The 27,076-nt window shown below is 40.9% G+C and overlaps 2 protein-coding genes across 2 annotated transcripts; one reads left to right on the plus strand and one right to left on the minus strand.

Moving 5' to 3' along the window:
* Nucleotides 1-1,298: 1,298 nt before the first annotated feature.
* On the plus strand, nucleotides 1,299-13,416 carry stk24a (serine/threonine kinase 24a (STE20 homolog, yeast)). The gene is made up of 11 exons (XM_070914225.1): nucleotides 1,299-1,486; nucleotides 5,725-5,955; nucleotides 8,065-8,121; nucleotides 8,265-8,373; nucleotides 8,906-9,063; nucleotides 10,715-10,900; nucleotides 11,020-11,165; nucleotides 11,264-11,396; nucleotides 11,510-11,578; nucleotides 11,797-11,933; nucleotides 12,601-13,416. The coding sequence occupies exons 1-11, from the start codon at nucleotides 1,445-1,447 to the stop codon at nucleotides 12,632-12,634; spliced, it is 1,302 nt and encodes a 433-aa protein (XP_070770326.1). The 5' UTR covers nucleotides 1,299-1,444; the 3' UTR covers nucleotides 12,635-13,416.
* Nucleotides 13,417-19,677: 6,261 nt separating this feature from the next.
* ino80da (INO80 complex subunit Da) lies at nucleotides 19,678-26,933 on the minus strand. The gene is made up of 11 exons (XM_070915073.1): nucleotides 26,795-26,933; nucleotides 24,855-25,101; nucleotides 23,947-24,758; nucleotides 23,696-23,789; nucleotides 23,386-23,610; nucleotides 23,104-23,237; nucleotides 22,793-22,926; nucleotides 21,988-22,214; nucleotides 21,668-21,825; nucleotides 20,763-21,487; nucleotides 19,678-20,720 (listed from the first exon to the last, which is right to left on the minus strand). Exons 2-11 carry the CDS (start codon nucleotides 25,070-25,072, stop codon nucleotides 20,454-20,456), a joined length of 2,994 nt encoding a protein of 997 aa, XP_070771174.1. The 5' UTR covers nucleotides 25,073-25,101; nucleotides 26,795-26,933; the 3' UTR covers nucleotides 19,678-20,453.
* Between the last annotated feature and the right edge of the window lie 143 nt (nucleotides 26,934-27,076).

Genomic DNA, 27,076 nt, shown 5'->3' on the forward strand with positions numbered 1-27,076 from the left:
CCGAGACATGTCAAAATGTCTTCTGTGAAAAAGGCTTATAGTCAACAGTGAACCTCAGAATCAGCTATGCCAATTGCCAGTTTTCGATGTTGATGCTGATGACTCCAGTGCTGGAATAATACTGACTGGCCCCATGGTTTTCTGATTAAACACAGCTTTATTTGAGCATAATGTGAGCATAATTAAAAAATATATATAAAGGATAAAAGGATGTTAAAAGATAGGTTGACTTTTTTTTTTTTTTAAAGTTTTTCTATTAAAACAAAAATAGAGTAAACAGATCTTGGTCACTGTAAGCATTCCTCCTGTCCATACTTGCGGTGAATGTTAATGCTATTCTAATGTAAGTGACAGGGGACAACATTGACACTTGTTTTTCTGTGCAACAATGCACCCCAAAGTTTAACCAAAGATAGTGTAAGGCTTCAGCAGTTGCAGTTAGTCAGAACAAGTGGGTGTGTTTCATAGTCACAGTCTTTTTAATGCAAAATGCACTCTGTTTCTCACTGTTCCTCTGCTGCAGCTTGGTAAGGAAAGACTGATTTAACACAAAGAAGGAAATTCATACTAAAAAGACTGTAACATTGGAAGATGTGCACTTGATTTGTCTGAGTCATATTTGCTTCAGCTGAATGTATTTTTACACTGAACGAGGACTGGGGATTTTGACACCGCATCTATTACGCTGGAATCATGTGGGGAAAGGATCTTATGATTGATTTAGCGCTTTAGTGGTGCGAGCAAGTTACCTAAGCCGCATTGACACGCAGGGAACTTGGGGCTTTTGGGGCTCCTGGGGTCTGGGACCTTGGGTAGTTGCTTGCTTTGCCCAGTTGGTAATTAAGCCTCGTTACCTGTCCATCAAACCACAAACGTGCACCTGTGTTAACTTCCTTCATCCTCTGTGACGCGTTTTGATTTTCGAATGACGACATATGCACTGTCTACTCTTCCTCATTCTGATTGGTCCTCCGGAAAATGAAAATGACATTAACCAAGATGGCGCTGGGCGACAGAGAAAAGTGATGAGAGAATAGAACAACAAGCGACACAACTATATAACAGTGTGCATGTATTTACCTTGTGCGACTATTTCAAACCAGGCCTCGGTGTTATCATCGGGAAGCTGTCAAGCACGTGCTGCGAGACCGCATTGGTCTACAGAGATATTATTATTCAGCTAACTGTTTGCTAACTAGCTGCTAAAGTAGCTAGCAGGGCTAACGTTCGCTAACTGCGGAAGGCGAGTGACGATAAGTCAAACAGATCTTTTAAAATCAAGCGACCTCTCCGTTTGATATATTGACTAACGTTGCTCTTACAGAGTTTGCAGCACGGACCAGGTCATCAAAACCAGGCGGTCGGCCAGGAAACTAACGTTACACCTCTGATAAGGACAGCAGAAAAAGACGAGGAAAGGCGTCATCTTTGCTGATCTGACGCCATGGCTCATTCCCCTATTCAGAGTGGACTGCCAGGGGTCCAGGTAAATATAATATTTTATTGTATTATTAGCTAACTTTCAGAGGCATGTTCATTTGGTTCAGAGCCACCCGACATTTTACCTCACGTTTCCTCTTAACGTTACCTTCTCATCGGAAGTTAAACTACACGCCTGTAAATAACTTTATCTACAGGAAGACTGCATCGTTATCGCGTTCAACACTATCACCTTTGATTTACAATGATAAATGCACCATTTTGTCAAAGTCCAGGTTGACAGTATGTGATGCGAGTTATCCGTGTCTTTTTGTTGTCAAGTCTAACGTGTAACGGTACATTTAGTCACTAAATGACTGACGTGCTGTCAAATCCCAGACACACTCTTTATTCTGGCCGAGCTTGCTCCTAACAGCATTCATTGTTGACTAAAATGCCCATCACAATTTCTTAGAGCTGACGTATACAAGTTGCTATTTTGTCCATGATGTATTTTTGACCAACAATGCAAAACCAGAAGATATTCAGTTTATTGTAATGTAAGGGAAGGCAAAGCAGCAAAATTTCACATGTAGGAACCAGGAAACATCAAATGTTTGGCATTTCAGCTTGAAAAATGACAAACAATTATAAAAATAGTTGCCCAATTTTTCTGTGAGTAATCGTTTTAGCTTTAATCATTTCCAAGACCTGAACTGATGCTCCACATTCAATACTTAATCTGTGTATTTACTTTTTTCAGTTGGTGATATATTTATATTATGTCATGAGTCCTGTTTGCCATTTGTACTCTAACAGAGCTAACGCTCATTTTCGTAATTGATTAATCTGGTGATTATCTTGTTGATCAATTAATTATTTGTGTGGTGTATTAAAAGTCAGATAATAGTGAAGGCCTTGTCATTCAAGGCTGTCAGTTAATGATTACCTTCATTACTGATTATTCTGGCAATTCTGTGGGTCTATAAAATGTGAGAATTTACTAAAGCCCAAGGTGATGTCTTTTCCCCTGCTGAGGGATTAATAAAGGATTATCTTATTTTATCTTAAATTGTTCATTTTTTCCACCAATCAGCAAAGAACCTCAAGATATTCAGTTTACAATTATATAAAACAGAGAAAAGCAGCCAGTCTTCAGATTTGAGAAGCTGTAACCAGAGTATTTAACCAGAATATTTGGAATTTTTGCACGATTAATGAATTAAGCAATTCATTTAGCAATTCATTAATCATGAAATAGTTGTCTTTTTAATAATTTTTCCATCCACTAAACGATTAGGTGACAAATTGTTTCAGTACTTATGACATCAAATTGCTAGTTTCTGCCCATCTACACTTCAACAGTTTACCATTAGAAAGAAAATTGCTGCTCATTCATTTTCTGTTTATTGACTAATCTATTAATTGACAATTTCAGCTTCACAGATTTTTGACTGTAGTTAATTTGTAGTTGTATTTTTATGGGCCACCAATAGTAGCTTGAATAATAACAGTCTTATGTTCTGCTTGAATTATTTTTGGAGTTGAACCAGCCACTAGCTAGCAGTCAGTGCATGTCTTGTTTTAACAACTCGTGTAAAGTAGGCCACACTACAGTCCGTGTAAGAATGACAACCACCTGGGATGACATAACCAAGACATGCAATATTATTCCATCGATAGCACACAATACTACTCTTACTCTTGAATTATGAATGCTTCAGTAGCATATACACAGACAAATACAGGTTTAGAGGGGAAAAAACGGACCTGAGCCCACAGGTTACTGTGTAGAGGATTGTTAGCAGTTGGGAGGCTGGCAGCGAGCCTTCCACCCTGAGGGTGTGGTGCGTGGCTGACACTAGACTACACAGTTGTGTGGTGCAGATGGGAGGGCATCAAACACATGCTTTTAGAGCGAGGTTCAGGCAGCTTTAGTTGTCGCAGTAAACCTGCTGACTGTGGATATGGCAAGTGCATTCCCATCATGTGTAGTCTGTGGTCGCAGCGCCCTTGTTGTTTTTCCCTTTGTTTTTACAGAGGTCAGCCTCGACATTATAATTTTCACCTGGATGACTGACCACACCAGTGTTATGATAGTATTTTGGTTGTGTTGTTTCTACTCTGCTTTATTCTGCACCGCTCTGTCTCTTTGTCTTTGTTGTGAAGTCCCTTTGCTATCAAATTCAGCAGCCCCCTCTTTGCCAATTTCTAAAAGTGCAGCTGCTCATCTCCCCTTCCATATAGGTTTGACCACCATGCATTAGCACTTTTACAGGAAACTATTCTCTGGGGGCACTGTGAAGCAATATGCTGTGTGAGCCAACAGATCATCGTTTTTAGGGCTGAGTTACCTGGTAAATTAAGCATTGGGCTTAATTGCTTTTGTTCTTTATTATTAAAGCTAATGCAAAAATATAATGGGTTGATTTAAATTTTTCCAATTATCATAATATACAGTGTGATGATGACTTAATAAAAAATATCTGTATATTTTCAGTATTTTTGTACAATTTTTGCCATGGAAATGATAGCACTCCAAACACTACTCAGGCCGTTTAGGCTAATGATTGCCGTGCAACTTGAAGACCATTATTCCTTCTCTGGTGGTCCTTGGGGAAATGAGCCATTTAGTCCAGTCAATAAGTCAGGGTGTAGTCCTTCAGTTTCTGTGTAGCCTTTTGTGGTGGAGGTCATTAAGCCTCAGGTATATACATCTGTGTTACTCTGTCTCAATAATTTAAGTGTTACTCACAGCCAAGGATGAAATGAAAGTCTTGGATTAGCTTAACTTCTGTGCTACTGTATGTAGTCTGTGGCTGCTGTAAATTTTGGTCTTGAATTCCACACATTGCTTGACTTAAGTTACTCAGAAATTGACGATGAAAAATGATTGGTTATTCTAGAGAAACGGCAGAGGACAGATAACATCTATCTTAAGCAGCTGAGCTGTCCCATGCCTACCCTCAAGATCGAGTGAACCGTGAAGTGGCTCAAACAAATTAGCAGCCTGCAGTTTTGATAATAATATCCACACTGACATTTGCATTTTATTTTGAAGAGAGATCATTTTAACCCATAACAGTTCCAGTTTGACACCCTTCCTCTGCAGACACTATGAATCACTGAAGGAAACCATTCAAAGACAACTGTGAGCTATTTTATCTTCTCTGCCGATTTTACACATAAAGATCAGTCTACTAGTCATAGTTGGCACCATTCGCCCAATGGAAACTGCTGTGTAAGGTTGTCTGTGGCTCTGGAGGAGTTTCCTGAAGTGTGAGAAAATAACCCTGATGATGTCATCGGGGTATTTCCCAACATGGGCTTGGAGACTTTAAGACAGAAAGCTTACATTATAAACTAAGGGAGTTGAGTTTGAAAAACATTTAGGGAAGGTCTAACGAAAAAGGTCATGTAGGTTGCATCGTGGAAACCGGAGAATTCAGAGTTCAGAGTTTTGAATTTTTTTTTTAGCTTGACCTATATTAGAGACTGAAAGTCAGGACATCTTGGTCTTTTGATTGTGACCATTCTTCTTTAATTTAATCAGTCTCTTGTGACTAGTAGTGACTCTTTAATGCTATTCAGTTGTCAAGCATATTTTAAGTGGAATAGAATTGGCCTCACTAAGTAATGTATTTTAAGTGTGCAAAGTGAAAATGGTTGGTCAGGTGCTGCCAGGTTTAAAGTATATAATATTTTGCTACACAGACCTCTATTGTGGGTAGAGCTGATACGATTAGCCGATATATCGATTAGTCAGTCAGCAGAAAATTAATCTGCTACCATTTTGATAATAGAGTAATTGCTTGAGTCATTTTTCAAGCAAAATTACAAACATGTCATTTGCTGCTTTTCGTTGTCTAATATGATAGTACCCAACAAGACATGTTTAGAATTCACTATGGGCTCGGTGAAACTGTGATTGTTAATTGATTATGAAATGGTAATTATTTGCAGCTATGCCCTAATAATGAGGCTCAGGTTGCAAGATTTTTCAAAACAGAAACTTGTTTTAAAATGATTGTGAATCAAATTCACAGGGTTTAAGTCCACATTTAAAAAATGACGATGCATCACAGTTTGTAAGACATTATGAAGACTGCCAGAGGGAGCTGTGTTGCTTGTATATTGAGCTGTGTCTGTGTAACAACAGCTAAAATACCTGCCATTTTACCTCCTGTGCCTGTTAAATGTGATTTTTCTTTTTTTTTTGTGATCTGTATTTGTACATCAGAATTTAGCTTGTCAGTTGCCTGTGGTTCAACGTTACTTAAAATGCACTCTCTCTCTGTCACACAGAATTTCAGAGCCGATCCAGAGGAGTTTTTTACCAAGCTGGACAGGATAGGGAAAGGCTCTTTTGGTGAAGTTTTTAAAGGCATCGACAGTCGAACTCAGAAAGTTGTGGCCATTAAAATTATTGATCTGGAAGAAGCGGAAGATGACATTGAAGACATTCAACAGGAAATCACAGTTCTCAGCCAGTGTGACAGTCCCTTTATCACCAAGTATTACGGATCCTATCTCAAGGTAAGCTTTAACCTCAGGAAGAAGATCATTAAGCCAGTTTGTAATAGTCCATGCTGAACATAATGCATATGTCGGTAGCGTGTTCCTGCAAGCAAGTGTTCGAAATGTAGGTCAATAAATAATGCATATGAGCAATGGAACAAGTGTTGTCTGTGTAATATTGCACAGATTGCTGTTGAACAACCAGAAATAGGCTGACATTGCAGTACTATATAGCTTGTGGGCTTTTAACAGTGCAATGTGCAAGTATTTGGATATATGATTTGTTCTTTTTGCTCTGCACTTCAGCCGACTGAATTTGAAATAAAACAATGACAATGAGGTCAATGTGCCGACTATTAGGGTCTCTTGCATATTGGTAAGCAGTGTAGGAATCATAGCCGTTTGTATTTGTAGTGCACTATGACAGTTATAGCAGTGCAGGTCCTGCGACATTCATCTGATGTGAGTGTAAACACCGTTAAAGCTGAAAGTTAGTTTTTTAACACCACAGTGAGTCACTGTGTCACGTCAGATTCAATGTGCTGAAGTACAGAGCCAAAACAACAGCCTGCTCTGTATATAATCAAAGCAAACCTCGGACAAAAAAAAGAAAAATGCAAAGTTTCTGCCGTTTTTAGTCATCTGTAATGGCTATATTGACAGCATCACTCAGTTGCAAACCATATCTTGTAACTATAGTAGATTTTCAGTCACGCTGCATGTGATGGTGCTTAGAGTGCCTCTCACTGCATTTACTATGGTACTTAACAGCAGTAAGGAGAGAAGTGGTGGTCCATTAGCTCAAGTTATGCTGCTGGCTGAAGGAGAGAATTAAGGCTTATTTGTGTGTATTATGTAAGCATGGTATTTGTGCTGTGTGCATGTATGTATTTACGTGTGCGTTGTAAAACTTTAAAGTGGCAGGGTGATCCACAAGATCCACAGTTTTCTAGTTCGGCAACACACTGCCTTTTCTAAAGATCACTAAGGAATCAATGTGTCACCAGTACTGGGAATGTTTTTTTCCATTAATTAATTTTTTGTCAATTTATTTTAGATTTTTCCTGTCTGGTCAGTAATGGTGGCAACCATTGATCCTGCTAATGTTTCCTTTATTCCACACAAGCTGCTGCTGGTGCTGCTGCTGGAAACAGAAAATGCATCAATAAGTCTGTACCACATAGGACCTTCCTACAGTGTGTGTGTGTTAAGAACAACATATTAAAACTTAAATCAAATATGTAGGTTGAAACTAGGGTGATGACGACTAAATATGCCATTAAAACTTGGACTCTGTTGCACTAGGATTTTTGCACTGAAGTGATAAAGTATCTTGATAGACACTCCGTTATCTGTAAACCTACATTTCAACCATACAAACTCCATGCTCCGAGATCTCCAAGAATAAATGCAAGTATAGACTTCCTTTTGGTGTCAAGTTTTGTATTGTATCACACTCTGCGAAAGGAAATTTAAAATCATCAAAAAAGTGAGAGTAATCAGAAGTTACTCCACAGGTGGGTGCTGGGCTGGGTTGGGGGGCCGGGTAACATTGTTGTGTTCGCAGGCAGCAGATACTGTGAGTTAGTTTGACATCTTAAGTAGTCTGTGTGCACCTGGAAACCACAACACACAAACTCAGATGACACATCCACAGATCTGAAGTTATAGTGACACTCTCGTTGTCCAGCCAAACTATCTTCATTTACACACAGCCCTTCATTTATTCATATGAAAATATTGCACTCGTGCAGGAAACAGCTGCTACCCAAAGTTTTCTGAGCACAACTGGATCAGACAGCTGAGATGTTTCAGGATTCACTCTGTCTGTAGAAGAGTGAATGTGCAAAGGCTGTGCCTACTTGAAAACATGTAGCTATGCAATCTCCTGTTCCTAAGATTTAAATCTGCCACTGTCTACATTGTCTATTGATAATGTGATCTGAACAATGGAAATGACTTTTTAAAGAGTTAATTAACTAATTTAACACTTATTGAACAGCTCTGATTGTTGCTACATGTATATTGTATATGTCACATAGTAAAAATTCTTTGAAAGTGGACAGATTGTGTATAAATTGTGCATCTTTGAACACTATCTGACTGAATTGCTGATTTGTTTTTCAGGGTACAAAATTATGGATCATTATGGAATATTTGGGTGGAGGATCAGCCCTGGATTTGGTAAGTCTACATCAAAATAAATTAAATGACCAATTAGAAGATTATCCTACCTTAAACAATTTGATTTGCAGGCCATTATAACAGTTCTCTGATGTGTAAAAGCCCAAAGTCATCTGTGTCCTCTAATTTATCCGTTATTCTAGTTGGAGCCAGGTGCCCTGGATGAAACACAAATTGCCACAATTCTGAGAGAGATCCTGAAAGGGCTCGAGTACCTGCACTCTGAAAAGAAAATCCACAGAGATATAAAAGGTGAGAACATGTAAATGGTTTAATCTTGACAACATGTTCTCCATCGTCTTGTTAATAATGCTGAAGCGAGGCTTTGATATACTGGCATCTGTGTTCACTAGCTGTTGAGGAAATGTTTTCCAAATTCCACAACTTCCAGGTTCTGAAAATGTTATTTCTTTTCAGTGCATCAGCTGTAATTGAGACCCAAATACAAGTCAGATCACTTGAATCTGTCACATTTCACTCTTGAATGTAAATTCTGTTCACATCTGTAATCTGTGACATCTCTGTCCTTTACAATATTGTAAATAATCTTTGTGTTAAAATGGTGATCACTAATAGTGGATCCCATTTTATTTGTTGACATTCAAAGCACTAAATTTGGCATAAGTTGCTGTGCAGAGAGCGGTGCAAGCAGGAGCTCTATACAGCCATTTTCTTTGTGACTGATCTGAGTTGTCTTGCCACTTTCCCTGTCCTGGAAAACACCAGGTCACTCTGTCTTTATTATGCATGCATGCATCTCATTTTTTGTCCCTCTTGCTCTCAGCTGCCAACGTGTTGCTGTCAGAACAAGGCGATGTGAAGCTGGCAGACTTTGGAGTGGCGGGCCAGCTGACAGACACCCAGATAAAAAGGAACACATTTGTTGGTACTCCTTTCTGGATGGCACCTGAAGTCATAAAGCAATCTGCCTACGATTCAAAGGTCAGAATTATCCCAACTTTTATTATTATCACAGTCAAGTGTAGTGTTGGAAAGCAGCTTTGTGTTGTGCTGTAGAATCACAAAGAAATGTGTCGTTTTTGGGAGGAAAATGCTCTAACTGACAACAAAAATTGCTTATGGCCGTAAAGTCTAACTTTTGAAAATGTATAAGGTCATCTGTCTGTCATTTTATACCAAAACAGTAAGAAAACTTCACTGCACATGTGCCATCGCAAGACACAGCAGCAAAGTGTCAATGAGTTTGACAGCTGGATCACTTTGTGTTCAGCTTGATCTGAAAAGCTTACATCAGCTGGGTTGGACTGAACATCTGGAGTGGTGGGAGTTTTCCTATTGGGCTAGTTGACCTGTGAGCCAGCAGTAACACCTGTACAATAAGGAGAGAGGGAACAGTGAGAGCATAAAGGAAAATATAACAGGCGTATTATTGGGTGAGACAAAGAAAGACCAGAAAGACTTTTGGCAGTGGCCTCAAAATTAGTCATGAGTGTTACATTCTGTTCAGACCGGCACAGTGACGCTTGTCAGCCCCGCTTTGGTGAACCGGTGTCTATGTGTATGTATGGGAAATGCAATGTTGCTGATGCATAAGAATAATTTGACCAACTTCCTGTGGTGAAAGAGAAAGAAAAACAGAAAGTGAATGGGCAGGTGAGCGAGTGTGAGCTTATAGAGAGAAGGAGAGAACATTTGAAATCATGTTTAACCTGTGACAGTTGAAAAAGAACATGAATAGAACATCAAGAACAAAATGAAAAGATAACAGGACAGACGAGGTCACCAGGGTCAATACATACTGTAAGTTCATATATGATAAGGATGGGTTTAGTGTATAATAATGATTATCCAGTTTTCATTGTTAAAGACAAAGAGTAAATAAAAAAACAATGGGGGTGGGATGGTAAATTACAGCCACTCCAAGTCCATTACAGCTCCTAAAAGTGCCCAACTGGAATTTAAAATAATTGGTCTTGTAGTCTGTAGAGAAGACAAAAATACATATAATAATACAGGCTAAAGCACAAGTTTGCATAAAGTATGCTTTAACAGTGAAAGATGGTTGGGCGAAGTAAATTATGTAACAGTTTCATATGAATAGGTCAAGCGCAGGTCGTCATACCTGTTGTCATAGTGTTTCCTGTATGAAAAGGGGTATTATTGACTCAAGGCCCTCAGGCCTTATTCCATGCTGTGCCGACAGTTGGCATCAATATAATGAGTTAACAAATTAAATAGTGGTGAAGAACATTGTCCAAAGAAAAATGTTTGTGTGAAATTGCTCCCAAATGATCTGTACCCTTTTTGTCTTTCTTTTTATTGCTCTGCTGACGGTTGTGTGCTTGTTTTTGAGTTTTTAAACACTTTGTAAGACTGGTTTTCTAGACTAGAAATTACTGAGAACATATTTTTGGAATAACCACAACATGAGTCAGTGTAGCTCATCAACACAGCCACTATGTCACTCTTCAGTTTGCAGAGCTTCCTCAAATACACCCATCCTGCTTAAGTCAGCCAGTTTAAATGTCATTTCACAGAGCATTGTGCCAGTGTGTGTATTTGTCGCGAAATGTGTGAGATTCTGCTGCTTTCATAAGAGGATATTTCTGTCCCAAATGTCTTTGTTTTATAGGCAGACATCTGGTCATTAGGAATAACAGCAATAGAACTGGCTAAAGGAGAGCCGCCCCACTCTGAGCTGCATCCTATGAAGGTCTTATTCCTCATCCCAAAGAACAATCCACCAACTCTGGAAGGAAACTACAGTAAACCACTTAAAGAATTTGTTGAAGCCTGTTTAAATAAGGAGCCTAGCTTTGTAAGTACTCTTGGAGGACTCTTGTTCACACTGTTCTGAGTAAATGTGTGCAGTACATAAAGAAAGAAAGCTATCCTTCAAATATTCACTGTTAAGTTTGTTTTGTGTGTTTTTCTTAGAGGCCAACTGCCAAAGAGCTGTTAAAACACAAGTATATTGTAAGGCATGCCAAAAAGACATCCTATCTGACAGAGCTGATTGACAGATACAAGAGGTGGAAATCAGAGCAGTCTCGGGATGAATCCAGCTCTGATGAATCCGAGGAGTAAGTTGTCTGCACCTTCATCATACAGTTCACTCTGAAGCAAAATCTATCAATATTATGTACACTGATAATGTTCCTGAATTCTTGTGTCACTGCAGGGAGCAAGATGGCCAGGCATCTGGAGGAGATGACGCTGGCAATGATGACTGGATCTTCAACACCATCCGGGAGAAGGACCTAAAAAAGTTTCAAAATGGGGCAGCACAGCCTGCAGAGCTCGAGAGGAAACAGGTGAGACCATACGCCATTGTAGAGGGGGAAAAAGTGATAAAATGGCAGTTGAGCACCTCTCGTTAGAAAAGCCAATGTTCCCTTTTAACCTTAAAATCATCTTTTTTTTCCAGGTGCAGGAGAGTCCAAAGAGGCCTTTGTCACAAAGCTTATCAACAATCTTTTCTCCATTGTTTACAGAGGTAATGGCATTACCAAGTTACCACAAATCAAAACAATCATCGTCACTGAATGGATGATTTTTTAACCATCGTCAAACTGTAGAGAAAAAAAAAGAAAAGCTGAATGCTGATTACACAGAATGAAATCTTCTGTATGTTCAGATGCATTTATTTTGTCAGAGACTACAAATGAAATATTTAGGAAGTTCACATCCTATCGTCATCTTACATCGTTGCAGTTAAAAGAAAAGGGTGAGACGCGTAATGGCAAACCAGAGGCTGCAGAGGGGCTGCGAGAGGCCATTTTCCTGGCAGAAGAAACACACCCAGGGATCTGTGACTCCCTGGTAGCTGAGCTAGTGCAGAGACTTCAGAGGTAACACGGGTTCATATTCTCACTTCTCACTTCATATTACATGTTTTTTCTTGTTGTAACACGTTGTTGGGGTGGGACATAAGACAGATAGGATCCATTTTTCATAATTACAAACAAATCAGCCTTCAGTTATGGAGAGAGAGGGTGGTTGAGGTAAGTGATCCCCAACTTTCCATGTAGCACCACCAGCAGGTCAAAATTTCCCCTCATCCAACACTTCAGGTTGGGACAATATACCTCTGAAACAAGTAGCCAACATTAGGACGTTAACTGTAAGCATGTTAGCATGCTAATGTTGGCATTTAGCTTAAAGTACAGCTTAGACTGATATAGAATTAGGAGAGTCTGACCATGTAGAGCAGAGAGTACAGTCTGAGCCTGACAAACTGAGTCCTAGAAGTTGGCTGCTGTTCAGACGGTAAACCCTCCTGATTTAGGTAACAACGTGGGCTTTACTCTGGTGCCTCTCTCAGGACAGGCATAATATGTTATGCCCCTGTAATAACAAGGATATAGGAATAGTAAAGTGGCTATCCATTTTTCATCCATCCAACAGTTTGCTGGTGTGTAATGAGCATTACAGTCACTGGTGTGACTCAAGACTTTCTTGTTTTAACCTTTAAGTTCAGAAGGTCATATATTAACCTTTTTTTCTGATGTTTGTCAGGTTTTCTGTGCCACATGCAGCTGCCACTCAGTGAGGGGAGCTCCATCCAGCTCTGCTCTAATTTCCCACCCTGGTGACAGCAGTCAGATCTTTTCCTCTGACCTCCACAGCCGGGATGAAGTCTCCCAGGAAGGTCTCCATCACTCATTTGCCTGAAGCAAATCCTGGCCTACTTAATGTCTGTTTATACGCTAGCACACCACCAGAGGGTCCTATTCAGGACAGTCAGTGGCCAGCCACTCAGCTGCCACCTGCTGTAAGATGTCCCTTCTCAATACCTCCTTCACAACTGTTTTACTTTTAAGGGTGGAGTTAGCTCTGTTTCAGCAAGGACTCTTTGAGTTATTGGTTTTGGTGAGTTTGTGGCTTTTTCACAAAGGTTTACACTCAGCATCCTTTTGGAGAAAGTACCTTGCTTAATTAATTGTGTGCATGTGTGTGTGGCTGTGCGAGATATCCTGTGAAACGTGCGGTGAAGAGTGACGAGTGGGTTGAAGCATTCTATTGAAAACTCAGGTATCCTGCTTTAAGTGGATTGGGTCCTCTGGGAGATGGAAAGAGCTCTATAGGGTGGTTGTACAGACTTGTAAATAAGCTAATTTCTACAGATTCATGAAAAAATAATGGAGCGTTTGTAATGGAACCACTGTGTACAAATGGCCAAATGCAAACTGTAGATAATGGTTGTGAGGTAAATATTTTGAGAGACTAAATGGCCATACATGAGATTGCCTTGCCTTTCTACTTGTTCTTTTGTATATCTTTGATTTCTCCAGTTGTAAAACGTTTTAAGTACTCATCCAGTGAATGAAAATGGCTGCCCTCTATCATGTTTTACTATTGATTTATTATATATTTCTTATCTTTTTGGTTTCACACTCTATGCTGTGGCTGTAATAATGTTGGAGAATGTTTAAAAAAAAAAAAAAAAAAAAAAAGGCTGCATCGTTGAAGCCTCCACCAGTTTCAAACACTGGATGCTCTGTTGCCAGCCCCGATTCCACAAGGCCTCGAGTGGTGTTGGTTTGTTGGACTTTGCCTCATCCCTTTTTTATTTTTTATTTTTTTGCCGTGTGTTCTTGACTGATTTAGATAAACTGAGGTTTCGTCCATTCATTCCATTAACAGGGCAGTGCCATCATCTAGTTTATAAATCAGCAGACTCTGTTAGTCTTCCTAGGAGCTGCAGTGGTACTATCTATCTCCTCAGCGTACCTACAGCTTTAATTGCACTTCAAGTATAAATGCCTTTGACTATAAACAAAGTAGCCATAAAACAGTAGCAAGAGACTTACAGTATTTTGCAGGTATGCTATCTGGGACAAAATAAGTCCCCCTGAAGTCTCACAGCTTGGACTCTGGGGTTGGTCATGCAGTGTAATATTTGCCTGGCTGTATCTTTCCATTTGGACTTGTGAGAGGTTTTTCAGTTGTACAGTAAATGCATATAGATGTAGACTTCTCACATAGTAGACGACACTGCTCTCAGATGTACATATTAACGTGAAGCCAGGAGGTGTTCAGAGACCAGCGGCACTGCTACTACTTCTGAGTTTAGTTTAAAAGGAATGTGCATGATAGTATAACAGTATAAAGCCTATTGGTTGGCCTGAGCAGTATGTGTTGTAGCATACTGCTGCAGGACTGGAGGACTGTTGAGTCCTCAACTGAGTTGAATCAGCCTTAGAGTATTTGTGATGAATGGGATGAATAGTATCAGCTTTAAAATGTTAGATCAAATGTTTGTGTTGTGATCCCCCCCCCCCCCCCCCCACAGCATTAAAATGCATATGCAGCAATACTTTAAAAGACAAATGATGAAAGATCAAAAATAATATTCCTTGCCAGGATAATGTATGCATGAACAAATGGATACATTTTTCTTATCAGACAAGAGGAATTTTCATAAATCTTATGGGGTCAGATGATATATTGTTTGTGTCACGGGGCAATACACGGTACACAAAACACAAGGCAAGTTAAAAAAGATAGTTCAACATTTTGGGAAATACAATTATTGGCGTTGGAGGGTTTGGTAAGAAGATTGATCTTCTCTCATATTTGTCCGTTAAGTATAAGGCTACAGACGGTTAACTTAGCACAAAGACTGGAAACCGGGGTAGCCTGGCTATGTTCAGAGGTAACAAAATCCGCCTACCAGCACCTCTAAACTCACCAGTGAGAACGTTGTATGTCGTTTGTTTGATCTGTATGAAAATCAAAGTGTAAAACAACAGGTCTGCTTTTTACAGGAGTTACAGTTAAGTGTCGGACTATTTCTTGGCTGGAACCTAGAGTCTCTGCTGGACGGTTGTCTGGCAACTGGTCCCGGCCAAGAAATGCCAACTTGTTGCTTTTACACTTTGGTTTTTGTAGGATTAAACTGATGACATATAACATATTAATTAATGAGCAGAAAGAGGTGCAGAAAGGCGGATTTTGTTTTCTCTTGACAAAGCCAGTCTAGCTGTTTCCCAGTTTCCCAGCTTTGTGCTAAGCTAAGCTAACCGCCTGCTAGCTATAGCTTCTTATTTCCCTACAGATATGAGAGCGGTATCGATCCTCTCATCTAGCTATAGTTAATGTTAGCTATGTTAGCTAACTCTCCACCAGAAAGCAAATAAGCCTATTTGCTAAAATGTGCTTTCCATTTCTCCCCAAATACATAAAACGTTTTCTTTTCTGCTTGCTATTTGTATTGGAATACACAGTTGAAAGAGTAAAAGTCAAGTATGTTGTTCAAATGAATAAGTAAATTAGAAACCGGTTAACCAAATCAAGAAAAGGTACCAGACTCAAAGATTTCCATTTTCACTCTATTTTGTGTTGTTTTGCTCTTCTCGAAACATGACTCTGCTCTCCATTTAAACTTCTCATGTGAAATGTGCCATGTAAGCCCTCCACCCCAAACTGAGACAAATTCAATACAATCTGCACCTTTTACATGGTCTGTTATGATTCTTTATCTTATGTTTTGCACTTTGCAGATTTATTTTGGTTTGTTTTTTTTTAAATGGTACTTAAAAAGGCTACAATATTATGGTGCAATTACACCAGTTTTATTTTATTTTCCCCCCCTTTGTGTGTCGTATGGCAATAAAGCAGTGTGATCGCCAGGAGTCATTTCTTAGCACAAGTAGGCATATATTCTATTAAACTATTTTTATAACCCAGAAGAGCAGTATTATGTAATAGAGGGAGTAAAGTTTGGTTCTGTGATGTGTTAAAGTTTCAGTAAACACTGGATAGCAATCACTTAAAATGTGCATTTCATTTCGTGTGGCTTTGCTGACAGTTTATAGTCCAGTATACATGTTTGCTAATTCAGGACAGTGCTGTTGGATTTATTGAAAGTTGTCAAATGATTAAGGAAAAAATAAAAACCCCGTACAAATTTGATGAACAGTTTTGCCATTGTTTGACCCCATACGTCTTAACATGACCTTATTTGAAGTTTGCCTGCAGCAGCTTTTTACATTTCCTGCATATATCAACCTACAGTGCTTCTAGAAAATATCACCCTTCTTGCCTGTTGTGGTACTGTATTACAGTCTTAATTTAGATTAACGTGCACACAGTAAGCCATGATAATAGTAGGTTTAACTGCATAAGTTAATTCAAAATCAAGAGATTAAATATATGAATTACTGAGTTAAGTGTTCAACCCTTTTGCTGTGACATGCACAAATTGAATGCTGCAGATGCATCCAGACGGTTTTGAATGTGTGAGTTCTCTTCTGCTTGAGTTTTAAGGATAGTGATAAGAATTAATAGAGCCAAATACAGTACAGTCATTGCAGGAGCATCAGAGTGCTTTAACTGAGGCTATGATTCATCTTCAAGTATAACAACAAAGGAGCTTATAGCCAAGTAGAGCTGACAAATGCCAAAAACTCCAAACCGATAAACAAAGCGTTAATTGCTGTCAAAGGTACTTCTGTGAAGTATTGAATCAGACTCAGAAGTTTTGACTTTTAAAAAGACTGCAATGCTCCAAAATGTGAATGACCAGCTAAAATGTGAAGTTTTACTATATTTCAAATGCTCCAAAACATACACATTACAACACAAGATTTAGTCAAGGAACCCCATCAGAATTTAGTAGTCGGATTACAGGGAGAGTTTGGGTGAGTGCACACTGGAAGCAGTAACACTTTACACCAAAACAGTTGTATTTTGTTAGTTGGATAAGATATATGGTACCAAGGAAAGGTCAAAACCATTTGAATTATAAGAGCAACTTAAGACATAAATGTGAAATTTGACCTCTCCTGAACAGGCAGCTTAATGTTGAAATTTAAATATCACAGAATTTACTTTACTTTGAAAACTACCTGAATTTATGTGGTTTGACTTCTCCTTTTAAAACTACAGCTACAACTTTAAAATGTATTCATTTATTTACTGTTGAGGTTCAAAGTTATTAATTATAGACCTTGAAGTTCTATTTCATAGCTGTTCTGGACCTTTCGATCGTATCGCATGATCTTCGTCTGCAGATGGAGTTTGCCCAGTTGTTGTAGAATTGTAGAATTGCTCTTCAACTTGTCCATCTACAACTCCATGACAACTATGCTAACTCCATCTGTTGCTGAAGAGCATGTCATATGATCGAAAGCTTCAGAACAGCTACTACATGTGTTTTTGTACAGCTTCTCAAATCCAGATAGAAAATCAAGTGTCCAGGACTTACTTATCCTTGCTTATCCGTTACGTTTAAAAATTTCATGTTGAACTTTTGGTGTCTGAATTTCACCAGTTCAATTTGAGCAGCTTGGTCTTTTTACTTGACTTGAATTTCTAAAACTGAATTTGAGCTTCTTAAACATATGCTTATTGGACACTTTCATTTTTTTTGTCTTCATTTGTGAATTTAAAGTAAATCCATCTGATGATGAAGAGCATATGATTACGATCAAAGGCTCCAGAACAGCTACTTAGTAGACCTCGTGGTGAGATTTAGTCAACTTAAAATCAGGTTTTGGAAACTGCACAACTTACCTGAATGGGAATTTTAAAGAGGGGAGTCCAAACCACACACATTTAAAAAAAAAAAAATAGAAGAAAAAATAAAAGTAAAATATTTCAATACTATAAATTAATTTCAACTAACTATTCAGTAGTAGTTATATTTCACAATTAGATGTTCGGCTGCTTATTAAATACAATGCCCTGCGGCCTGCATGTGCTCCCCAACACCTCACCACCGTGTTAAGTGGAAGTTATTGTGACCAGTAAAACAAACAAACAAAAAAAACCCACAACAAACTATGTCAGCAAATACCTCACAGCAAGTTTTATTTATACATCCAAAAACAAAAGATCGAATTTCTCACACTATATACAGATATTACATACAGTGTTTGTACACATATTACATAATTTGTACACAAGAAAAATATACATAAAAATGTAAACCTTTGTATACAAAAAATACCTTAGACAAATTAAACAAGGACCAATAACAAAAGGTGACTAGATTAGCTCATCCTATCTTTAAAAACAGTAATACAGTACATTCAATGAGTATAGGAATTTGTCAGCCATCTCTGAATTCAAGCAGTTAAATGTGCCTACAGTACGAGCCCTGTTAATTTTGTTCTACGTGGTTTTTGGGAGAGTAAACTGGTGCAGTGACTAATCTCATGCTATGTGGATACAGCAGTAGTGCCTTGCAAACATTTTCATTTTTTTCTCTCTTTTCTTTTCGGGGGCATTGTGTTTAGGACTTTGTTAGTGAAAACACTGCAGTCGCTGAGAAGCCCAGTCGTCTCTGGTGGAGCTACAGGTTTACACTTAATAATGTGTTTTCTCTTTGGAAGGGAGAGACAGAACTGGGCCTTCTCACAGCTGGAAACGGGGGTCTGGTGCAGACTCAGAGCTGGTAATGATGGCAGCTGTTCTTTTAATGAGCGTCCAAGCAAAAAAAAAAAAAAAAGGCAAGACGGACACGTGAAACACCACCGGCCTCATCCACTCCTGTGCAAATCTATGTTGAAAAAAAACAACATACTGTACGTTGATCTGTTTTTCTCCACAAAATGAAATGAAATGGCGATGCATATATTTCTATGTTTCATACCACCAAGAATCAAGCCAGTGACCATAATCTAATATTGATATTATAATGCTCTCACACAAAAGGTCGCTGTCCCATGCAATCTCAAGACTTCTTCCTGGAGTTTAATAGCTATCAAAAAAATACTCTCCATCAGAATATTATTATTAAAAACAAAGTGACAGCATACATGGCATACAAACATTGATCCCTCCAACTTCAAAGACAACGTACAACCATTTTGATAGCCATTAAAAACAGGAGACTCATTCTACAACACAGGTTCCACTGAATACATTGCAAATAACAATTTCAATCCATTGCTACTCAATAATTCACCAACAAACCCCAAGATAGAGACTGCTACTCTATATACCTAATACTCAACAATGTCTGACAATCTGTCAAATGTCTAATATAATATCTACCAAAAGTCATGGTTGTACTGCTGTATGAGTCGTTAACAGACAGGGGAGATCTCGTTTTTCTAAAATTAAAATTAGACCCCAGGTTTGCATCATTTAGCTTAAAATCACTTCAGTTTAGAGTTAAACAGACTTTGCTTCACCTCAGACATGCCCAACACATCGATTAATACCATTTAAAATCACCACCTACACCTTCTCTGGGTAATCCGGCCTTGACGTCTTATAGTGGGTTTCCTTGGAGTCCTGAAACTGCCTTTAATGAGACATGAAAGTCACTAATGACCATTGTAAATGTGGACCAGAGAGCACCTTTGAGAGTAGACACTTAAAGTCCCTGGATTACGACATCACCCCTACCATTAACACTGAAACTCGTTTATTAGCCTTAAAAATCCACTCAGTGTGACCCGAGAGAAGAAGTTAGGCTGACCTGATCTCTGGTCTCGATAGGCTCTCGTTCTGAGTGAAACAGTTAAAGAGGCCAAGACATATTCCTGATCCAGCCTGGATTCAGCAAGTGAAGCTACATGTAATGAGACCAATAAAATACCTTACGACGCTAGAGTTATGTTAATGTGTTTATTGCTTTAAGAAACTATATTTACCTTCAAGTGTCTACTAGGCCACTCAGAGTCCCACAACCAATGGCGAGGTCAGAGATTTTGACGTCTGAGCAAACCAATAAATGAGTACATATACAGTATACACAATATAAAAACAGCTGTTTAAAAGTATTTTGGTAAATTCATATGACTGCGAAATCTGACTCAGTAAGATTCTATTTCATGATAACAGTTAAATAGCTTGAAACATAATGGGTCACAAATATCACAACCTATACTCTTGTTTTTCAGAGGGTGACAGAAGCAGTGTATGAAACAGGTGGAAAAATAAAAAATAAAAAAAATGCAATGGCCATCTGAGCAAGGCAGGGTACAGTTGATCAATTAAAGACAGGACTTTAACTGGCAAAGCAAACAAAGCAACCACTGATTGAGGCTTCTACGTCAATGAATTCTGAGCACTGTGACACATAATCTCTGCTAAAGGTCCTTCTGCCAATTTTCACCCGTTTATATTTCATCACCAAATCTGACTGTTACCCCCTGCTGACGAAAACCTCAAGGCATCAGACAAGTGGACTCACATCGACTTAAAATCCCAGAGACCGTCCAGCTGCAGAATAAAAGAACGAAATTATTGAGGAAAATCTGAGGTTGTGCAAATTCATTATCAAATAGTGCACTATTACCACATTGCACACATGTAGCAGATGAAAAGGGGTGGTCAGTCAGAAGCCGGTCGACTGGATTGTAAGTGACTGTGAGTCCACAAACCATCATGCAGCCGCTGCAGGCCGCCTGCTCTCATTTGCTTTGCGTGAAGGGTGGTGTGGCGCTGTTGGCACTTGCAGCGGTGGCACTAACTATGGAAAAGCCAGCGGGGGGAGCTGTGGAGCTGTGGCTGGGCTGTACGTCTTTCGGGATGCCACTGTGGGAGGCCAATTGATGGCCAAAGGCCGCGCTGAACTGAGGGAGCTGTTGCTTGGGCTGTGTGGAGGTCAGAAGATCGTGTGAAGAGGATGGGAGGGAGGATGAGGGGGCAGGGGGAGTCGTTAAACCTGTCAGGCCACTCTGGGGCATCGCTGAGAGCGCAGCCATGGGTTGCAGCGTCACTGAGTGGGTCGTGGCCGGGGGAGTGGACAGGGACGTGGATATGAGATGACTTTCTGATCCTATGAGATTGCCAAATTGTGTGGGGTCGGTGAGAGGGAGAGGGAGGTTGTTCCATGATGAGCGCGGGGGTCCTGGTACCCCACTGTTGAGAGGGACTTCCAGCAGCAGAGGGGTGTCTGTCTGGAAGGAGCCGGCATGGGGAGAAGATATGTGGTCACTGTATGGGGATGGCACGTGCTCACTGCTGTAGTGGCTGCCTTGGGGAGATGATGTGGGTGCATCCGATTTGGCCAGGACATGGGATGTGTGTGACCGGGAGAACGTTCGCTCTGTTATGGAGGTCTGAGTGAGCAGGGAGGTGGTGGAGGGGGCTACTGTAGAAGAAGAAGAGGTCAGGTTGGAGCACGACGTCGGGGGCTGGTTAGCGGGCTGAGATGTCGGTGAGGGGGGGAAGTGACCCCCAGCGGACTGCAGTAGATTGTCCTCCAGCTCGAGGCTGGTGAAGTTCTCCGTAGGGATGCGGCTGTTGAGCAGGTCCCCCATGCCCCCCGGCTGGACCGGACCAGGGAACACAGTCATGGCTCGGTGGTCCACTCCTTCAGAGGGGGCCAGGTCTCCCATAGAAGTCAGGCACACCAAAGAGTCTGGGTAGGACCCCATAGCCTGCAGCGCACGCACCAGCTCCTCAGCCTCCTCCGTGGTGGGCAATAACTCCCCATTCTTACCTACACACACACACACACACACACACACACACACACACACACACACACACACACACACACACACACACACACACACACACACACACACACACACACACGCAGGTAACATTTAGTATTACAAAACCACAGACCAGGAGGACATTATTAGCTTCCACATGAAAGAAAGAGCTGTATGACAACCTTCGAACAAGTCAAAGTCCTGCAGGTCATCAGGTAGTCTGGGTAACACGTCGGAGAAATCCTCCTGGTTTAGCTCAAGGTCATTTGGAATGTCTGCCATTTCATTGGTGATATCGTCAGGAAGCTCCTCTGTACTCAGGTCTGGAGTTGAAGGGCTCCTGCCACAAAGACGAGAGATACAAAATGCTTAGAGAAGAAATACATCATGCTACTGTAGCGTTCAAACATGTGTGACATGAGAGCCTGTGGATGAGGGTGTGCTCCCTGACACTGGATCTCTGCACACTAAATTTTTAACTCATCAGTGTATAGACGCAGACCTGATGCTGGCCTGTGAGGGCATCGCTAGGCTTGTAGAAGGCATTCCCAGGTTCCCCTGTGGCAACGCTGGAGGGATGGGTTTCTGAGGCCTCCGCGGCCCTCTCCTCCTCTTCTTCTTGTGTTTTTTGGTGAGCGCCGGTGGTTTGGTCTTTTTACGTGGCTTACGTTGTTGCTGCTGCTGCTGGTGCTGCACTCGTCGGTTACCGTCCCCTCGCAGGAAGTTATCCTGTGTGGAATGCACGGAGGAGCATTGAGTCAATCACAATGAATGAAGAGTTGAACAGTTCGTTACATTACGGGAAATACGCTTTGAAGTGATTGATACCACTCTCATGTCTGTTCACTAAATATGAAGCTACTGCCAGCAGCTGGCTAACTTAGCTTAGCACATAGACTGGAAAACAGGTGGAAACAGCTGGCCTTGTTCTGTCTAAAATGTAAAAAATAAAAAATAAAAAATCAAACTAACAACACTTGTAAAGCTCATTAAAACTACATGTAAAAATGACAAATCACCATTTTAGGGGGGGGGGGGGGTGTTATGTGCCAGACTTTTTCTTGGTCTAGACCAGTAACCTCTCCACTGGTTGCAACACAACTGGATACAAGCCACAACTTTAGAGGTGCTGGAAACAGCTAGCCTGACTCTGTCCTTGTCATTTTTCCAGTCTTTGTGCTAAGCTTAAGTTAGCACATATTTATCGTACAGACATGTTAGTGGTATTGATCTTATCATCTAACTTTCTGCAAAAAAAAAGGTTATTTCCCAAAATGTGTCACTTTCCCTTTAAATACTGAACTCACCATTTTTTTGGCATGCTCTTCACAGAGTGGTGTCTGGTGCGTGATGTCAAACACAGGGATGGAGCACTGCTGACCGTCTGCAAATTTGGCTGTGCAACTAGCAAAGAGCTGCTGGGAACGATTCAACAGAATGTCTACAGAAAACAATAAAGGAAATAACACAATACACTAGACAGAGGGCATTTGATCATAGTAAGGGATACTGTATTGATTAAAAAAAAACATATACAACTGAATTGATGAAAACAGAATCTCAATTAGAAAACAGAATCACAGCCATTCTACATTCAGTGACGTGGTGGAAAGGATACGCTGAAAGCAGTGTCGAGTGAAGGGCAGAGCCCTGTTGTTGCAGGCCTGGCCCTTTGTGCTGCCAGTGCAAGTCCCCATATCTGTGTTCTGCTGCCTTGCTGGAGCCACACTGTAGAGACATACAGACCAGGGACTGAGCAAACAGCAACAACACTGACAACACTCCACGTTTGTTATGTTTCATACATTTCAAAGGAAGAGATTGTAAGATCAGCAGACCAACAAGTCAGTCATAGAGGCAGCACAAACAAAATGACTTCATATGACATTCGTAAGACTACCTTGAGGAGCTTCGAGAGGCACCACGAAACTCCTGGATCAGCTGCCCAGCACAGTCGGGGCTGTTACTGGCAGCGTGCAACAAGGCTTTGCGGAAGGCATAGCGGTATCTCTTCTGGCGGATACTCGCCCTCTCCTCCCTGCACATGTGCTTGTATTTCTCCTGGAGGTACGAGCAAATCCTAAGTAGCCGTGTTCTCCGTGAGGAACCACTGTCGTCTTCCAACCTAATTAGAAAACAATTAACAGCAGACGTGACGAGACGTGTCTGGTCAACGTTTACACTGTGGGGGTAAGTATTAGGATACCAACCCATTCTGTGGTCTCCAAGAACTCTGGAAAGGAACAAATGTCTCTGCCTCCTCTTCATCATCATCATCAGCACTGTCTTCAGACCAGTCCAATCCTGGAAGAAAACTTGTTAGAGCAGCTCATCTATCTCAGTAGGTTCAAGTCTCATTCGCTACACTACATCTGAAGTATCTAACTTGCAAATGAAATTATAAGTAATGAAAAACAAATTGAGTTTGAAAACTGTTGGTAAATGCATTTAAATTAAGCACCTAGATGAGGAAAGAGGTCTCCATGCTCCCGGTGTCTCTTGGCACAGAGCTGCACCAGATGTTGCAACCTGGCCAAGCAGCTGGCAGAAGGTGAGAAGGCTGCGGGACGCATGACAACCACATGCCGCTGATTGTTGCTGCCACTGTCCTTGCAACTGACAGGCAAGTGAGTAGCAGTGAAAGGCATTTTCCTGCTGAGTGATGGCCCAGAAGGTTGCACGGGACTGGGTGCTGCATTAGCGGGCATCCCTGGAGGCAGAAAGTTGACCGTCTGAGGTGGTGATGGATTGCATAATAAACCCTGCTGCTGTCCTGGGAAGATGAAGGAAGTCACGCTGGAGTGCTGGGGTGGCTGAAGAAGACCTGACTGCTGCCGTGGGAGATGAGTGTTGAGCGGCGAGGAGGGGTGGACACGGGCGACAGGCGAGGGACTAAAGTGCTCAGGAGGTGTCTGGAAGAGGTCTGTGTCATGGCAGAGTTTCTGGTTGAGCACCAGCCGACTCTGTAGTTTCTTCTTGATGGCGTTGCCCTTCCGAGGAGTACCCACCTCCTCCCCATCTGTGTCATCCTCATAAAAGGCAAAAGGGTCCAGAAGTTCCCCATCAGGGAGGGGCAACAGGCGTGTACATGGGGGCGATGGTGGAAGTTCATCTAGACCATTGGGAGCTTTCAGAGCTAAAGAGGGCACCGTTATGTTGAGAGCCACTGACTCCAGGTGAGCCCGTGAGCGCATTTCCTCCAAAGCATCGTGTTTCTTTTTCCGTTCCTTCTTGGGGATGAAGCCCAGAACCTGCAGGTGGCTGTTACAGTATCTGGAAAACAAGAACACATCCTCAGCATAGTATGCACATCTATAACATAATGTTTACTGCACAGCATAGTGGAATATGCCACACAAACATACACACCTGCGGTCCTCAGACTTGGGGATGGGGTTGGTACATCGCTGGCTGTTGTACTTGGCCACATATTCACATTGCTTGAAGGGGGCCGTCTTATCCTCCAGAACGTGCCGGATACAGAAAGCATAGCCATTTAGTCTGCGCTGCTTGCAGAGCTTTGGGCTGTACGAGCACAATGGCTTATTGTCCACCTCTGAGAAGTGTATGTGTTTGCCTTCATACATCACGTGACTCTTGTTCTTGACAACATCAGCTGATGGGATAAAGCCAGGGAAAACCAAGAATTACATCACTAACACTTCATACTGAGGAGGTAACCATGCATGAACACGCAAGGTTGAGTGGCAAGGAAAAGTCATCTCTACAACAAGTGACTGTTCACCCTTAACTAATATATGTATTTAATGAGAATAAATATTAAGGAAGCAAACATAAGTATGCAAAATAGTTTACTGCTTAATATATCTTTGGTGTCTAAGTTAAATAACATTCAAAGACTTACGACCAATTTCATTCATCATTGCTTGTTCATCAAACTACTATATGAGTGTATGCTGTAAATAATAAATATTTACTGAAATATGAATACTGACTAGTTGCTTTCTCAGCCTCTAATTTTCACTGTCAAAATCTCTCATTGAGAAACTGGTGGTAAACAGAGAACATGTCAGTCCATTCAATTATCCTTCAAGCCAGCACGTAACAGGTAATATGATGGTGGTAAAACAGTCTATTGCGTGACAGCAGTCTGCATGACAATGTTAAAAGCTAGAGAACAGTCACTTGCCAGTGTGTAGGCATCATTACAAGACCAGCTGAACACTCAAATAACTCCATCAATGAGTCGCCTTTCTCGATTTGCCAAGAAACACGAACACTGCTTTTTAGAAATGTAACACACACACACAACATAACCAAGCATTCACGTAAGATGCTACAGATATATCACAATACATTGTATCGCTAATTCTAACGTTAGCTGCCCAGTTTCAGCAGCAGCTTAACTGCTACATTTTACTTTGTGTGTTTTCAACTTGGTCCTGAGAACGATACGGTCCTGACAACTGAGGTACATGTTTGACACATAAGGATAGGTTGGTCAAGTGTCATTTATATCCGCCTGGGTTAACATTAACAACTTCAGTTGAAGACGGAGAACCAGGCAGGCAGCAAACGGTGACTAACGTTAGCTAACGTAACTACCGTTAGAGCTCGGGCAGCTAGCTTGCCAACATTAGCTTGGAGCAGATGGACAGATGTGAAACTTTACTCTATGAAAATACAAACGTATCTACGTGTAACATACACCCGTGTCCTGATCCATAAGACATAACTGTATCAATCTTCAGGTAGAAATACATATTATCAACATAGACAAGACACGAAAAGTCAAATTTGCTACTTAGCTAACAAGCTATCAAAGCTAAAAACACAAATTAGTAGGCGGTAGCTAACCAGGAAACGGAAACATAAGCAAATGGCAACACTATAAAAAGGTTTATTTCAGTTTAGTTTTATTTAGAAAAATGTGAGTAATCATAAACACAAGTCATAATTGATCGGCCCCAGTCGTGGTATTTTAGTGCATTCAAATATGATGTATTTATGGCCAAATAATCTCAAACAAAGGGTCTACATACGAGGCTTAAGGCCTGTCCCCGAAGGCCTCCGTAATAATCGATTTGAATTATAGCCACTATCGTTACATAATGTTACATTAGCAGGCTACGGGACTTCAAATTGTCAACAATGCATAACTCCCCACACCTATGCAAGGCAGTAAGTGATTTGGTCGGATCACAAGTTATAAAATAAATGACTCATTAACAAGAGGCCTCTTAGCTTTGATGGCACAGCGGCCCCTCGTTGGACGCCTGGCCGACTGAAATCTGTGCAAAACGGTACACTGAGAAGTCGAGACCGAGGCTGTATACGATTTCGCTTACCTTGAATTGGTATGGGCTGTGTAAGGTATTCGCTCCAGATAGACGGCCGAAATGTCTATTAGAATCAGCTAGGCTATTCGTGCATCGATATTCGAGATAGGATAGTAACAGTGATCTTCATCGAGCTCGGTATATCTTGAATTAAGGATGCATGTAAATATAGGCTATCCAGAGCAAATTACAAGCAGTAGGTAGGCTGCTGAGGATTTTTGTTGGATCCACAGCAGACTCCTCACAGCACCACTACAGGCACTGCGGGGACATGACAACAATCCGCTCAAC

Source organism: Enoplosus armatus, chromosome 11 (genome assembly GCF_043641665.1).
Source record: "Enoplosus armatus isolate fEnoArm2 chromosome 11, fEnoArm2.hap1, whole genome shotgun sequence".
NCBI classification, from domain to species: Eukaryota; Metazoa; Chordata; class Actinopteri; order Centrarchiformes; family Enoplosidae; genus Enoplosus; species Enoplosus armatus.

Bases quoted from the DNA above. Each gene is read 5' to 3' on its own strand.
- stk24a (XM_070914225.1), top strand. From the start codon at position 1,445: ATGGCTCATTCCCCTATTCAGAGTGGACTGCCAGGGGTCCAG. The intron at 9,064-10,714 runs GTCAGAATTATC...TTTGTTTTATAG, and splicing joins AATCTGCCTACGATTCAAAG to GCAGACATCTGGTCATTAGG. The intron at 11,397-11,509 runs GTGAGACCATAC...TTTTTTTTCCAG, and splicing joins CAGAGCTCGAGAGGAAACAG to GTGCAGGAGAGTCCAAAGAG.
- ino80da (XM_070915073.1), bottom strand. From the start codon at position 25,072: ATGTATGAAGGCAAACACATACACTTCTCAGAGGTGGACAATAAGCCA. The intron at 24,759-24,854 runs GTGTGTATGTTT...CTTGTTTTCCAG, and splicing joins CCCAAGTCTGAGGACCGCAG to ATACTGTAACAGCCACCTGC. The intron at 23,238-23,385 runs GTAGTCTTACGA...CTGTTTGCTCAG, and splicing joins GCCTCTCGAAGCTCCTCAAG to TCCCTGGTCTGTATGTCTCT.